The following is a 17,385-nucleotide window of genomic DNA, read 5'->3' on the forward strand; positions in this document are numbered from 1 at the left end:
GCTGATTGCATTAATCTCTGCATTTCGCAGCGTTATTCAGATCCCTTCCTCACTTCTGCTTGCTGTCCACACTTTTGTGTTTCAAACAACTTGGCATTTTGGGGAATGCACTACTTGGTGTTATGGGTAGTATTTTGGTGGTAATTATGTACTACTTGGGATTATGGTAGTTTATTCAACATATCCGGTAAAGAGGAAGGTTGTAAGGGGGTGATGATTCAGTTTTTTGTCGCACAGATTAATGATTGTACAGTAATTTAAGCAGGGTGGTATAGCTAAGGCACCAGTCTGGGAATCAGGCAGTCTGGGCTCAGTTTCAGGCTCTGCCATACGTTTCCGTCAAGCAAGTCATATACCTCCTTTTGTCATATATAAAGGGGGGAAATAATATTTGCTTACATATCTGACATGAGTGGTTTAAGTTCTTTGTTATCCTCTGAGGAAAGACAAGCTAAATAAGTGCAAAGCAGAAATATTTTATTTTTATTCTCTAGGAGCCTTACCATGCCAATGGATACAGTACTGAAACCATTGCAAGTTTTGGAACTTTGAAAACCGCAGTTGAGGTAGGAAATGCATGTTGTTTTTTATTAATCAGTGTTTGGGTCATTTACAAAAGGGAGGCGGGAGATAAAGGCCAAGGTAAAAAAGGTCCTGAGAGATGCCCCAGGAAATATTAATGTGACTATATTATAAATTGGAAACTATAATTTCTGTTGGAATTGTTCGTTTATAGCCTAGAGTGGAATTTGCTCCTTAATCATCATTGGTTACTCTCACCTAAGTTAAACTTTGATTATATTTTTAGAAAAGGATAGTCACATCTTCTTCTTTAATAGCTGGCTTGCACACAAAAATGGCTTTCCTGCCTGTGGAAAAAATACTTACAAAATTCCACATGCAGGGTTATTCCAGAAAGCTGCATCCTTACGTAGGGTCTGGAGGCTCCCTTCATAGTGGAACCATTGCTACTGAGCCAAGTCAGTGGGGTGGGGAAGAGCTTAGGGGGCATGCAAGGCTACTCACCTCCACAGGATGTGTCTGTGTCCAGGCTTGCAGCGGGCTGGCCCCAGGAGGTGGTGCCAGAGGATACACTGCTATGTGGATACTACTGCAGCACTCTGTGCTCTGGAAGGAAAAACTCCTCCCTCTCCTGCTGTGGAGCAGGACAGTGCTCAGGTTGTGTTCTGCTGCCCAGTATTTGGGCCTTCATGAGGTTTCCAGCATTTCTAATTTGGATATACCCCCTCTCCCCCCTTCAGGGTTTGATAAGTCTTGATCTGGTTTTCTGCAAGTACTACACTTGAATCTCTCATCACAGTACTTTGCATGTGAGTTTTTATAGTTAGGAGCATTTCATAAGTGAAATATATGAATCACCATGGTCCGTACAAATATCAATTACCCCAAATAATACCCTTCTGCGTGTTTGTTATAGTGGTAAACTGAGGCACGAAGAGATTGTGATTTGCCCAAGGACATTCAACAAATTAGTGACAGAGGCAAGAGTAAATCCTAGGAGTCCTGAATTCCACCCCTATGTGCACACATCGGACCACGCTTCTTCCCAGCAAGTGATTGTTGCATAAATGCTTTTAAAATCTCTTGGCTTAGATCCTAGGCATCTAAACTATTTTCTTTTCAGATTTTATGCATGTTCTGAATGTTACCTTTATAATTATTCCCAAGGAAATTCCTCTTGTGTCTGTTACATAGTGGTACTAGTTCTGTTTTGACATCTTGCTTTTAAAAAATGTTTTAAGTATTACAGTTTAGTTCTAGTGATGGAAAAATAGCTCAACAAATAGCAATGGTGAGGGCTACGTTCTCCTTATGTGCAGATCAGGTACAGCCTGGACTGGGACTGTATCCATTTCACTACCCCCACGAAAGTGCCAGTACCCTAAAGTGGTTCAGTCTTTGTTTATTCAAGCCATGGCATTTCAGTTGAAACTGTAAACCAGACAGACATGCCAAACCCGTGGAAAAAAATGCAGAAATTGGGCTTGCTTTGGCTTAATTGGCTTGTGAGTTGCTTGTTGGCTAGTTTTGCCTGGTATCTTATTGCTTGTTGTAGCTTGTTGCTTCTTTTTTTTGATTGGCTCCTGGCAAGCAGGGGCAAAGGGGGGGCAGTCAGGGGCAAGGAAGAGAGAGTCAGGGGTGCAAGGGCCCCACCACAGTCCCCGACTGCACCCCGGGGGATCTAGACACATAGAGTGTTGGGGTTCTTAGGGATTGGCTTGTTTTGGCCTTGTTTTGAAATGGGATTAGCTTGATTTTTGGCTTATTGTGAAAGTCGGGGTGCTTATTTACCGCGTGAAAGTTGGCAACTGTGAAACCAGAGAGTCAGTTGTGGGGATGGCTTCTGTGAGGTGGGCATCTGGTTGCCTGAGGTCACAATTCATTTCATGCAGGCCACTGACAAGCTGTCAGATGGCAGGTTCCTTGGCAACATAGAGGTGGTTTTGTATTTAATGTGTTCCCACCTTTCTTACTAATTTTTGCTTTTTCTGCCAATTTTTGTAAATTTCTGGAAAAGGATGGTGAATTCCCCAGAGCTGCTGTTTAATGGATTCTGGCCCAATCCAAAAAGACTGTGCAGGAGCCAAGGCAGGTGAGTGAAGGAGCAGCTCACTGCCATGACTCCTCATGCCCACCACCTCATCCTCATTTCTCTCCAGCTCGGAGTCTTAGGGGCAGGGGCAGGGGAGCAAGTTCAAGGGACTATGAAGATGGGTTTGCAGCCTCTTGGAGCAGTGCTGTCCTGAAGCTGAGTTGTGGGCAGGTGGAGGAGGAAAGAATAAGCCCACCACACTTACCTCACCTTACGAGCAGCCTCCCTCACTCCAGGTCCACCACCTCCTCATCCCAGCCCAAGGCCACCCCCAAAAGCACCCCTCACTCCAGCAGCTTCCTTCATCCTACCAGGCCCAGCCTCCCACCCCAATACCACCTTTCTCACACCAGCAACCAACATCACCCCAATCTTTGCTCTACCCCAACCCTAGGAGCAGCAACCCCTCATCCCACAAATCACCCTCATTCATGCACATTTTTTTAGTCCATAACCCATAAAATTGGTTTCTGATCCTCATTCCACAATTATCTTTACTTGCTAAAGAGTGTTGGTTATGATGGGTTTTCCGCCATTTTGTGGGTCACAGACCTAAAAGGATTGAGAAAAACTTTATCAGCAGGAAAATGTGATTTTTTGTGTGTGTGTGTCCAAACTGACATTTTCTGGGGCAAACTGTTGACTTACTTTTTTGGTTTTGGTTTGTTTAAATATTTGTTTGCAGATTGGAAAATTCAAAACAAAGATTTTGTTTAGAGCTGACATTTCAAAATGAAAACTGATTTGTATTTCAATTTAAAATATCACTTTGTTTTAGGGTTTGGGGGTTTCCCTTTCTCTCACCCTTTTTACTTTCTGCCCCCAGCCACCTTTTTTCCTCTGGAAAAAGAGAAGGGGGGAGGTAAAGTGTGAAGTTTGGGGGAGGGAAGGGAGCAAATACTTTTCACCTTTATTTACTGTTTTTCACCTGGAAAGAGTTGGAAAACAGTAAGAAAGTGGGGAAAACAGAATTTTGAGTCTATAAAATAATGTATTCTTAAAGTTTTTTAAATTATTTTTTCAATGTTTCTATTTTTTTCATGTAACAGGCCCCAGTGATTAGTAGCTAAATAATACCTTCACTAATCTTTCAGGCTTTTTAATTTAATAGTTGATATCACTGAGAAACTTGGTAAATTTTCTCTGAAGGAAAGGCTCAAGACTCGAGTAAGATTCTAATTCCTACAAAACTGTAAACCCATATGTACACTTACATTAGAAATCATTCGTATTATGAAGTGTTCAGACTTTTTATTGGTCTTAAAAAGAAACACATACAGTAAAATATTATTGCCAAATATTTACACATGCTAGTGAAATTACAAGGATAAGTAATATATACATAGAAACTAATAAGTATGATGAACTGTAATATATAGCTTTAATATATAATTACACACAAAAATATTAGAAGAACATTATTAAGGTTTCAAAGTCAAGCCCTCAAAAGTTAGGAAGTGCCAGAATTAAGATTGCCTATGCAACCGTAGTTCGGCCCCATTGTGCATATGCATTAGGACATGGTCTTTTAATTACATGATCACATACTATTTTTACCATAGGACCCCTGCCTCATTCAGTGCAAAATATGGACAGTGCTCATTTGATGATTAGCTATTCAATATTGTGCATTCTCCTCATTGTTCAATGTAAAACAATGGGGTCCCTTCCAGTCCTAGAATCTATGAATCTATGAAACAATGAGGTCCCTTCCAGTCCTAGAATCTATGAATCTATGAATCTATGAAAAGCAACAGAGGGTCCTGTGGCACCTTTAAGACTAACAGAAGTATTAGAGCATAAGCTTTCGTGGGTGAATGCCCACTTCATCAGACGCAAGACTTGCGTCTGATGAAGTGGGCATTCACCCACGAAAGCGTATGCTCCAATACTTCTGTTAGTCTTAAAGGTGCCACAGGACCCTCTGTTGTTTTTTACAGATTCAGACTAACACGGCTACCCCTCTGTTGATTGTTCAATGTGTGGCTCCAGGCCTTATTTACTGCACGCTATTCAGACACTACTCGGAAGATAGAATTATTAATTTCCTCATAGGCTTTTCTATGGTGCCCATTGCTGTAGTATCTGAGTGCTTCACAAACATTAATAAAATAATTTTCATAACATCCCCATGAGATAATGGAGGGTGGTTGTTCTTATTTTACAGATGAGAAATTGAGGCACAGAGAGATTAAGGTCCAAAGTATCCACTAATTTTGGGTACCCAATTTCAGACAACTTGAACCTGTCCCCACTGGCTCCCAGTGCCCCTCCGCAGGCTCTTCATCCAATCTTAGTATGTTGTGTTCCCTACCAGCACCCAAGCACCTTGTCCCTATCTCTTCTTCTGGTCAGTCCCAGTTTTCCCCCAGCTCCTCATCAGATCTCAATATCCCTCTGACACACTGGCTCCTAGCCACCCTCCCTCCTTCCTGTTTACCTCCTCATCTCCCGGTTGCATTCCTCCCTGCCAGTCTTTATTCCCAGTCTCCACCAGCAGTCTTTGTCTCAGGGCTTGTCTACACTATGGCTTAACTTACATTGACTTATGTTGCTCAAGGGTGTGAAAAAGCCCCCCTCCTGAGTGACATAAGTTACATCAACTTAGAGCGCTGTCCACACCCTGCACTATGTCAGCGGGAGATGCTCTCCAGCTGACATAGCTTCCGCCTCTCATCGAGATGGAGTAATATGGCTGATAGGAGAGTGCTCTCCCATTGGTATAGTGCGTCTTCACCAGACATGCTATAGTGGCGCAGCTGCGCCAATATAGCGTGATAGTGTAGACTAGCCCTCAATCTACTTCTCCTGCTCTACACACACATACCCCCAGGTCAGGCTCTTGTCCCCTCTGCATTTGTATCAGGAAACTTTCTCCATGCTGCCTGGGCCCAGAGGGGTCAGTCCTTGAGAGCACAGGAGAGACAGGCTCCCTGCTCTAATTTCTGGTGCCCATCTTGGTCTGATTCTGCATCAGCCCAGAACTGCAATTGCAGGGAAAGTCTTGCTTGGCCCTGGGCTGGAGTATGCCCAGTGTGGGCAGAATTCTTTAGGGGATTTAGCTGCGAATCTCTAGCAAGTCTCTACTGAGCATGTGCAAACTGCAAGTTTTCAAGATATTACAACTTGGCCAAATTTGGGTGAATTTTTCACAGGGTCAGCGCAAGGCGCATCCTTGACACAAAGGTCATTCTCTTACCAAATTTAAAGTCCCTTCTCCAAAGGATTGGTGTACTAGTGCATTTCAAAGAAAAGGTTACCTGATTTTTTTTCTAACATGGGCAAAACAATGTATATTTCACCTTGTTCTCAGAAACAGCTGAACCATTTGGCTGAAATTTTCCAAAAATATTCAGCCCGAGGCAGACACCTGGCAAGAATATTTTTTGTCCAAATGGTTAAAAGTTTGGCCAAGTTATAAACCACTGAAAACAGAGTCTTATAATGGGAACTATTGAGCAACCTTAATAATAAGTGGTGCTCTGAGCACTGCCTATAATTTTAGCTCTACACAGTGAAACATTCATGTCTATGTAGATATAAAGTCTTATGTTCTTTGTATCCAGCAGCTACAGAAGAGTGATTAGACATACTGAAGTCTAACATATAATGGATCTAAGGGCTTGTCTACACTTAAAACGCTGCAGCGGTATAGCTGCACTGCTGTAGCACTTCAGTGAAGACGCTACCTACGTCGACAGGAGGGCTTCTCCCATTGGCAAAGGTAATACATCTCCCTGAGAGGTGGTAGCTAGGTCAATGGGAGAATTCTCTTGTTGACGTAGCACTGTCTACCCTGGGGGTTAGGTTGGTTTAACTGCATCATTCAGGGGTGTGGATTTTTCACACACCTGAGCAATGTAGTTATACTGACCTAATTTCCTAGTGTAGATGAGGCCTAAAATGGGTGGACCATTCAACCAGTAGTTGGGAACAATGCACATACAAATTGTGAATCTGACCCTTGGAGGTACTGAGTGTCTCCTGGGAAGTTCTGGTCACCCTCAATTCCCAGTGACTCTGGAGGAGCGACAAATCCAATGCCTTTGTATAATAGGCAAAACATAAAAAAAAAAAAAATTATTAGTGCTGTGCAAATGCTCTTCTGGCACTTCTGAAAAATTAAAAAATATGTTGGGGGTGAAGAGAAAGTTAAATGTTTCAAAATTCTTGGAGACTCAAACAGTAAAAAAACAAAAAACAAAACAAAAAAACTTATTTCAGGTCAAATGAAACATCCTTTTCAACCTGAAACACAGTGTCCTGCTTTGATTTTGAGACTTTTTAACATTTTAAAATAAAAAAAGGACATTTCCAAACAAAAAATTATCTTGAATAAAAAGAATTGAAATGTTTACTTTTGAAAATGTCAAAATGAAATGATTTGAGGGTTTTAGAATTTGTTTAGGTTTTATTTCAACTGAAACAATTCAGAAAAATCTACATGAATTCACAAAACGTTCTGGTGTTTGCAAATCTGCGTTTTTCTCCAAAAAATCATCTCAGGGAAAAAAAATTAAAAAAGTCTCTCTCTCCTCTTTGCAGCAAGGGGATGATGTTGGAAGCTACTTTGGAAAAAAACAAACAAACAAAAAAGATCAGGCATAGTGGATAAAATGGGTTGAACTAGTTCAGTCCAGAATGGCTAGCTCTGCCCAATGGGATGTTAATGGAACTCATGATAGCTCAGATATTTCTGGTAGTGGAAACCAGTGCTTTGATTTTCCTTTTCACTCAGAGAAATATTCCTCTCAAAATTCTTCTTAGAATGTATGATGTCCCCATTCAGTAAAAAATTATGTGCCAAAATAAGCCCAAAAATAACATTCAGAGAAACTAATAATCCTATCTGGCATGTACAGGACAGTTAACGACTTTTGAATTTTAATGTACTTCTAACATAGGGTTATTTTTTATTTGAATTATGTATATAATATGCAGACCTGACTAATGCATTTTTCTGTTGACTGTATGTTCCACTATAATGTAAAAGGAAAGTGATTAATAGCAAATCATCAATGTAGTCTCACTAGATGTCCTCTTAGAGGTATAGGCTTAGGCATGGCATCAAAAAATGTTTCTGGATATACATCTGGGAGACTTGGGAAATAATTCTGTTCACACTGAAGCAGAATGGACATTAGGCTTTAGGTCTGGGTATGATTTTAATTATACAGATCTTTCCATTTTCCTGTTGACTGTCAAAAGTCAAGAGCCACTTTGACTTCAGTAACACCTTTCAGCATACTTTGCCAGGGACACTGTCATTCATTGTAAATACAGGCTGTTCCAGAATTAGAGATGGGATGACCTGCTTCAGAAAAACGTTGGCCCTTCCAGTCCAAACATGATCTGGGAGAGGTGACTTCCTACACACAGAGAGAGCTGAAAAGTTTATATCTATCTAGAGTATGTGCCAAATGCTGTCCTGTCATTAGCTGTTTGTTATACCAGACTTGATGTGTGTTGGTGCCTCCATTTTACTATAACCTGAGACTCAGTTGGACTCCGTGGTCCATAGGTAGCCACTTTTGAGCTACACTAGTTCAGAATAAACAAGCATGCAGTAGAAGTTGCTCTTTCTTTATCTTGTATTGTCCATCTGTAGGCTTCACATGTATGCCAGTCTACTACAGCTTCTTCGTATCCCCTCAGTGTATTAGTTACTCTTCTCCACAAACCCACTGAATGCCATATAGGTGCAAGTTACTTCATCACTTACTTTCATTTCCTGCCCATGTATGTGTTGCGTACATGTGGGTAAGTCGTGTGTAGCTAGCCTCACTAATTAAATCACCCAGATCTGACCTAGACACTTTCATGGGAATTATACATATTTACACCAAGGTTGAATATAATACAAAGTGCCCACCCCTCCAGTGATCTATAGCCAAACAAACAGCAAGAGTCCGCAGGCTTGGAGGTCGGGTCTCACAAATGTGTACAGCTAGGACAGCTGCATTAGACACTCCTCCCCATTAGGAAGCTCAGAATAACTCGTTCTAGCTCAAGCTGAGTTTTCTTGGCCTGCTAGCGGTTGGTAAAAAATGGCAGGATAGTTTAGGAAATAGTTTAGGAAAATAATTCCTCCTTCTTTCAAAGATTCGGTGAATACTTTTCATATGAAATCTGAATGCGTAGGCTTTTCCAATGTGGTGGATTATGTGGGAAATGCTCATGTCTGTACTGTCCTGTCTGTATTTCAGTTAGAGGATAGACTCTTAGGGGCAGGTACTGCATCTTCCTGTATCTCTGTACAGTGTTGAGCCCACGATGGGCATGCAATGCACAACAAATAACTGATGCCTAGTGCATAGCCAGAAAGGGAAACTGTACAAATCCAAATATTGCTTCAAGATGCAGTTTCCTAACTGACAATTAATATACACTGTAATCTGGATTTTCAACTGTGTGTATTTGACTATTGTCAGTAAAAATATGCCTTGTCAGATGGCCAGAAATACCCGCTATTCAGGAAGGGAGTATTGTCAGATTTCTTTATGGTGTGAGTTAGTATCCCTGCTGAAGATGCCTAGAATGACCCCCTGCCTATCTCTCTCTCACTTATTTCTCTTCCTCTCTGGGCCAGAGTGTGCCCGATCATTTTGTGGGTGCATAAATGTGAGTGAGATCACAAGGAGACCTTGCCTCACCCACCTTGCATGGCCTGTATAAGGGCCAAGCATAATTAAAGTCCCTGAGTGAAATCCTGGCCCCACTGAAGTCAATGAGTCTATGTCTACACAGCAACCCATGGTTGCCCCATGCCAGCCGACTTGGGGTCCTGGGGCTGGGGTTTCGGGGGGGCTTCACTGCTGTGTAAACGTCTGGGCTCAGGATGGAGCCAGGTTCTAGGACCCTGCGAGGTGGGAGGGTCCCCAACTTGGGCTGCAGCCCATGCCCAGAAATCCAGCTGCAATGAAACAACCCCGCAGGCCAAGTCCTGCAAGTCTGAGTCAGCTGGCATGGGCAAGCCCTGGGTTTTTCTTTGCTGTGTAGAAATACCCTGAGAATTTTGTCATTTACTTTGATGGAGCCAGGAGTTCATTCTCTGTGTTCTAGGAAGCACAGGGGTGGCCCCTCTATTGTCCCCCTGTAGTGCCCTCAAGGGAACAAGGAGGAGATCCATCTTCTTGCTTTCCTCCTCCATTCCAGCCGTACAGTGAGACCAGCTTGTAGGGGGCAGTATGCTGCTCTCCACGAGTGTACAGCAGGGATGTTCACCCTGTGTGTGCTGGGGAAGTCTGCTTCCCAGTGCTCCTGCACAGAGCTGGGGCTCCACACTTTCGCCATTGCAGGCTGTGTTCTACAGGCACAACTGAGCTCTCTTCCAGTAATGTTGCCTGAATTCCTTGCAGATCACTGGGCCTGGCTGAGCTTACAAAAACCCACCCACCCAGCAAGCAAGCAAGCTTGTGGGTTTTTTTTAAAACTGTGATGCATCAGTCAGATTAAAATTTCTCAAAAAAAGAACAGGAGTACTTGTGGCACCTTAGAGACTAACAAATTTATTAGAGCATAAGCTTTCATGGGCTACAACCCACTTCTTCGGATGCATATGCATCTAATAAATTTGTTAGTCTCTAAGGTGCCACAAGTACTCCTGTTCTTTTTGCGGATACAGACTAACACGGCTGCTACTCTGAAACCTGTCATTAAAATTTCTGTTAACACTAGAAATAGTCACAGATATAAAAAGAGGAAAATGTGTCTTCATTTGATTTATCAAGGAAAGGCTTTGCTGAAATGTCAGGAGGCTTTGCCGAAATGTTCAAAAGAATAGGTGCACTCCTTGAACACTGAAAACTCCTGTTAACTTCATAAGGGTACACAAGGAATAGAGGATCAGACCCGAAGTAGTTAGATTTCTGACAAGTGCTTTATTGTACAAAAACAACAATAATCAGCAACTATTTTAAAACAGTCTGTAAGATCATGCTATGGTGGCCAGTATTTAAACATGTAATGCCACTGCATATATCAGTCAATTGACATACCAAAAGCCTGCACATTCATATACTGAATGTCATATTATTGAAGCACAATGTAATCTACATTGTATCTTGCAAATTAATATTGCCGACTTGTAGACTGTTAGGGCTAGATTCATCAAGGGACTTAGGTGGTGTGACACTCAGCATCACACAACACCTAACTTTTAGGTGCCTAGGAAATCACTGGAATTCACAGAGCCTGAGTTTGGTGCTCCAGTTTCTTATACAATGACTCAAGGGAGATAGGTGCCTAAGATTGGGATACTCAAAAGCCAGCTCGTTAGGCAGCTTCCTGCCAAAGACAGCCAATGGGAGATGCCGAGGACAGAGATGTGTCCCAAGCCCTGGCCCTCTGAGGGAATTTGATGCCTAAATTCAGTCTGGAGGAGGCAACTATTTGTACTTGGGATTCTCAACTGGGAACCCTATCTTGGGGCCAGGCGCCTAAAGTGTTTCTTGCAAGAAGCAGGCAGTAAAGGACTTTCTTTTTAACTTCCAGCCTAGTGGTTAGAGTATTCACTGATTCAAGTCCCCCCTCCACCTGAGCGGGAAGAAGGGATTTGATTACAGGAATCTCCCAAGTCTCAGATGAGTGCTCCAGCCACTGAGCTATGGGATATTCTGATACCCCCAATCTCTCCTGTTGAAGTTGTTCCACTTTGGATAAATAATTAGTCACTGGGCCAGAGAGAGAGAACAAGCGGAGAATGCCTCTGTGGTCTGGTGGTTAGAGCACTCATCCAGCCTGTAGGAAACCCAGGATCCTGTCCCCCTGCTCCAATGCCTATTTATTTTCTCCCAAAATGGCATTCCATTTTGAATTACCTCTTTTAATTTCTAAATGTATTTTGGTTTTTTTCTTTTGTCCCCCATTTCCCTCTTAAATTCCTTCATTAGCTAGATCCTACTGGCTATTGCCCCCAACAAAGCAAAGAAATGTCAACTTTTATCAGGGTTGCTAAGAGAATTGCTGGGTCAAGGGGAGTGTAGACGCCCCAGAGCCTTTCGTACCATCTCTACATTCTCCTCCCTACTGCTTCCCGATGTCCTGCCTGTTTATGCTTCGGTATCACCCCATATATGCTGTGGTACACACACTTCACTTTTGCTGAGTGAACCTCTCAATTTTTAATTTTTTTTAACATTTCACTTTTCAGCTGTGTTGTAATGTTCCTGTGCTACTAGGAAACATGCAGTTTAGAAGCAAATCTTTTCACACTCCAAGTATATCTATATACTATTAAAGGAGAGGAAGAGATATTTGATACTCTGTCTAAAAATCCTATATTACAGCCACTTCTATATTCAGGAGTAACGAGATTACAAGTCAGCATAGTGAGTATGTATTTGAAGTTTAAGGTTTAGCTGTGAAGGCAGGGGGAAAAATCTGCTCTTTCACTGCTGGTTGGACACTTCATGCTCACCAGTATCCTCTTTTGAGGGCTGATTTACTTGGAAAATCACTAACAAAGTCCCTGAAAAACTGCCCTCATCTGTCATCACTTTATCACCTGCTTTTCTGTTGGAGACTCTTCCCTCAGCAGAGAAATTAGCTTAGGAAAGCAAAGTTTGAACTGTGAATTCCTGTTATTTCAAAACACCCCATGTGACAGGATATTTCCTTATCATTTAGAGCACAGAGCTTTCCCCTGATCCATCAGCCCTTCACAAGTGCTGAGGACCTGCTACCTGGCTCGCTTCAGAAATATCCTCATGATAGAAACTAATCACAGTTCTTCATCTTTCATTTTGGTGGCGGGGAAGAAAATAATCAAACATTTGTGATGACTCTCTCCCTGCTCCTGGTTTTTCTCTCTCTCATTCAGAGTGCCTTTCAGCTGCTGGGTAAGTGTCTGCTCTGTCTGTGCTGTGAATGTGGATGTTGGTGTGAAAGTGCATCTGTTCTCATGCTTTAAGACACACTTTGTGTTGCAGAGGCTGATCATTCTCTATTTATCAGCCTTGATGTACACATTTTAAACTCATGTGGTGGAAATGTTTGCCCCTCTCGCTGTGATCTGTGGAATCCTCTGTCAGGTGAAGGAGAGGATTCACATGCACAGCAGTGATGAGCAGGAGCAGAGCTGGGTGGAGGGGCAGAGACAGAGACTCTTGAAAAGACTCCTTATGGGGGAAACAGAAGCAGTTGTGACCCTGTTGGAGTGTGGACAGTATAATATGCCCCTTCCTAGTCAGAGGAGCCATTAGTTGCAAGTCATGTACACAGCTCTGCTGCCACAGCTTCTAAAGCAATAAAACAATAGCTTATTTTGGAGTTCTGGAGACCCCTCTTCTATGCCCTCCTCCATTATCCCCCCCCAAAATGTCCTGCTGTCTCTACAAGCTACTCCCTCAGCTGCTTCTCGTGTTCTGCCCTCTTGAGTGTCTGCCCCCTTCTCTTTCCTCTCTTGGTGCTCTAGCTGCACTCTTGTCTCCACAGCACTGAGGGACCAAGGAGGAAATGCCTCTGGATTTCTGAGAGGTTTGGGCCTAGCATCTTGTAACTTTTAGCCCAGCAGGGAGAGTCACAACTTCAAGGCACCTATTTCCTCTGCTCTCTGACCTGTTCTTCACTGAAGAAGCTCCTCTCTCACACCCTATGCATTGGCTAAAATATTTCCTTTATTTTCCTACCTCTAGAGTTGTTCTTTCTATCCCAGTCTCTCAGTGATACAGAAGCAGAGTCCCTTCTTTTCCAGTCTGTGCCAAGCTAAGAATTTAAATGGCTTCAGATAGATCAAGCAGCTACGTGCTTGTCGGAGCCTCTCACCAGCAAAGCACAATTCTGATTTCCATTAGCAAGCCACTTCTTTGACTAGATCTGTGACCTCTGTGGGATGTGACACTAAATACTGTGGGCCTAATTCTCATATCAGTTGCACTGGTTTTATACTGGTGTAACTTTACAGAAGTCAGTGGCGTTACTGCTGATTTATACTGGGTCAGAAAGGTCAGTTGCTTACCCGACTTTGTCCAGTGGTAGAATCCAGACTTACCCCTGAATCACACCACAGAGGGGATTCGTGCCTAAATAATGTGCTGTAGGGATATGTGGTGATCTCTGACTTAGCTGGCTGGATATTTTTCAGCAGGTGGATTTGGGGTGGAGTGGGGGAGTTTGGTGCTGTTTTTGTTTTTTAAAACCTGGCTATATCTACCAGGTGTATTAGCAGCACAACTCAAAACACACACAAAAAGGGGATTCAGAGGTAACAACAGAGGACCAGAGGTCCTCCAACTTTCAAAAGTGGAGGAACCCTATTTTGTGTAAGCCTCCCACTACTCTGTGAATGATCACAGTTTTGTGTAAATTAATATATTTGTGGTTAGATGTTGATATATGTTTGGCTGCATATGTGTGTTCCCTCTGTGTGCCACCCCAGCCTTGTGCGGACAGCTGGCACAGCAGACCTTGAGTGAACTGCCCAATGACCACATGATCTGTTAAGGGATGAAGGCACCCAGCCAGGTTTATTGTCGATGAAACATGGTACTAGTATCCTGCAGACTCTACCTGACCACTAATACATGTAAGCCAGTAACAATGGACCAGCTCAGTGAATGGCAGGACTTTCCATTCCTCTTTAGGCCAGACAAAGATACTCCCTCTGAGATACATCTTTATACCCCGATACAAACAAGGTAGTACTGCCCCTCTGACATAGTTAGTTACTGCCCCCTGACATGGCTAGTTATCACCCATCACCTCGTACATGTTGGTTCAATCAAAACATCTCTATTGCATACTGTCATTCTGACCTTGTCTTTTAGGAGGGGTCAGTGTGTTCCTGTTATCCTTGGTGAATGTTTTTGTACCATCCTTGATATCGGGATGTTCTGGTACCACTTGATATCGGGATGTGTTTGCGTGAGTACTCTGTGACTAGCACTTCTTAGGAATGTGTATTTCTGCAATATCAGCCCTGTTCTTGCCAGATTCTGTGAGCAGGTCCTGCCTTATACCAGGCCTCTGATACAAGGGCTTATGTCTTAGGCTCTTTTCCTACTACAATCTTTAACACTGAAAATCTAGGCAGGTTGCATCCACTCCCTTAACTCCCCTACAAAGTCTTCACTGACCCATTGGCTGCTTGGGCCTGTCCAGTTTGAGAACTACTATAGTACAGCCTTATTTAAATAGTAGGGCTGTCAAGCGATTAAAAAAATTAATTAATTAGTTAAACAATAATAGAATATCATTTATTTAAATATTTTGTATGTTTTCTACATTTTCAAATATATTGATTTCAGTTACAACACAGAATACAAACTATACAGTGCTCATTTTATATTTATTTTTATTACAAGTATTTGCACTGTAAAAAAAACAAAAGAAATCGTATTTTTCAATTCCCCTAATGCAAGTACTAAAGTGCAATCTCTTTATCATGAAAGTTGAACTTACAAATGTAGAATTATGTACAAAAAAAAACTGCATTGAAAAATAAACAATGTAAAATTTTAGAGACTGCATGTCCACTCAGTTCTACTTCAGCCAATCGCTCAGACAAACAAGTTTGGTTACAATTTGCAGGAGATAATGCTGCCCGCTTCTTGTTTACAATGTCACCTGAAAGTGAGAACAGGCGTTCACATGGCACTGTTGTAGCCGGTGCCGCAAGACATTTACATGCCAGATGCACTAAAGATTCATATGTCCCTTCATGCTTCAGCCACCATTCCAGAGGAATGACTATTGATTTCAAATAAGGATTCAGGAAAAGAAGAGGGGTGTTTCAATTGTAAACATTGCATACACCAGTTTACAATAACACTGGGTTAGCTGCTAATACAAAAGCATAATAAAATAATTTATCACTAGTGATGATACGTATACATTTCCTTGTATTGTCTGGAAGTATAACTAATTGGCAAAAGGCAGCAGTTTGTCTCCAGTGCTCATCAGTTTTATGCGGCTTCCTAACGAGTTGGAAGCCAGAGGACAAGAGAAGGAAACCAAAGAATGGATGAGATAAGTCCAGGTCAGCTTTTTCATTGAAACAGCAGGTTATTCATCTCCGGGTTATCCTTCCTCAGAAGAGTATAATCACTTACACCTTGGAGTCTCAACAAAAAATATAATACAATATATTTTGGAGCTAACCTGGCACCCCCCAAAGTATTTGCAACTTGTCTAATTAATTTTCTTTATAATTATTTTATTCAACAATTACCAATTACCCTGAATGCCTCAAGTCATAAAAATTAATGTCTCTTTCTTTCTGCATATCTGAAAGGGCATTTTAAGTACTGTACCAGCTTTGAGTTATGTCACTAACCATCAGACTGAACTGTTAAACAGGACAATACCATTTTAAAATTCATGTTCAATGGATCAAGGGTGACAAACTCTTGAGCTGTGGGCCAGATCTGCCTAGCTGGATATAGTCTACGGGTCTCCATGATAGATTTAGATGTAATGTAAAGATGTAATGGGGGAGGGAAGGAGAAGGAGATCTTTAACTGCTATTGTTGTGGAGGAAACCTTGAAAATGCGAACTGAGTGTGAACCTATGCATAAGGCCCTTTGTTTTCCATTTTTACTGATTTCTACTGAAAATTTCCCAGGTTTTACAAAAGCCTTTATTTGTTTCTTTGGTTAAAGTAACCAAACAATCTTCACCCGAATTTTGGAAGTTCTGACCCAGCTCCCTATCTGGTAGCTGCCATCTCTCCTTCTGGAGCAGGGAGCCAGCCCAGAAGTGGAAGAGGTGCAGGAGGCAAGGGTGCCATCCCCTCATGCTGTTTCCTCCTCTTCTTCCACCTCCAATCCCACTCTGGAAGAGTGGCAGCAGCTTAGTAACCTGAATGGCCCAGGTTACCAAGCTGCCATCTCTCCTTCCAGAGCAGGTCAGAAGTACAGAACAAGTCGAGTGCTGCTGCTGTCAATCTCATGCCCACCACGTACACATTACTGGCTTCAGAGCCATCTTTAGGAAGTGCAGGGCCCGATTCGAATAGTTTTGATGGGGCCCTGACAGGGATGACTCACCCGGTGGTGCTCCAGGTCTTCGGCGGCACTTCGGCGGCAGGTCCTTCACTTGCTCCGGGTCTTTGGTGGCACTGAAGGACATGGCCCCGATACCCTGGCCGGAGCAGCGGGCGGAGTGCGGAGAAACCCCCGGCCCCGATCCACGGAACGGAGCGGCAGGCGGAGTGCGGCGAACCCCCCGGCCCCACTCCCCCAGCCAGAGCGCCGGGAGGAGCACGGGGGAATTCCCCCGGGGGAATCGGGGCCAGGGGTTTCGCTGCGCTCCTCCCGGCACTCCAGCCACAGGATTGGGGCCGGGGGTTTCTCCGCGCTCTTCCCGGCGCTCTGGCCGGGGGAGCGGGGCCTGGCGCTCTGGCTGGGGGAGTGGGGCCGGGGGGTTTGCTGCCGAAATGCTGCCAAAGACCCGGAGTGAGTGAAGGACCCGCCGCTGAGTGAGTAAAAATTAAAAAGGTGCCTAAGTTAAGTGCTCTTCTAGGTGCGGGGCCCTCTTAGGCATGGGGCCCGATTCGGGGGAATCGGCCTAAAGCCGGCCCTGACTGGCTTTATAGCTAGCTTGGATAGTTATGAGCATTCAAAGCAAATAAAAGTCCTTTAACTACTTTTTGAGCTAAAATGGGTTGGAAATGAAAAACTGCATCTGACTATGTTTCAGAACATAAGGGGTTTCTTTGAACGTTGGAAAAAAAACAGGAGAAGAGCATGATATTACCCAGAAAACTGTGAAGTTAATGTTTTGTCACTAATTTCCAAAAAAAATTCTGGAACAATAGCTCAGGGAGGTGTTA

At 43.0% G+C, this 17,385-nt stretch overlaps 1 protein-coding gene across 1 annotated transcript in view; it reads left to right on the forward strand.

Annotated features, from left to right (window-relative positions):
- The first annotated feature begins 12,392 nt into the window (after positions 1–12,392).
- LOC135873632 (macrophage mannose receptor 1-like) overlaps positions 12,393–17,385 on the forward strand; it is an 80,602-nt gene continuing 75,609 nt past the window's right edge. The window contains exon 1 of the mRNA XM_065398273.1: positions 12,393–12,453. Within this exon, the coding sequence (XP_065254345.1) occupies positions 12,393–12,453 (61 nt within the window). The remainder of the gene's footprint in view (positions 12,454–17,385) is intronic.

Source organism: Emys orbicularis, chromosome 2, assembly GCF_028017835.1.
Source record: "Emys orbicularis isolate rEmyOrb1 chromosome 2, rEmyOrb1.hap1, whole genome shotgun sequence".
Lineage (NCBI taxonomy): Eukaryota > Metazoa > Chordata > Testudines > Emydidae > Emys > Emys orbicularis.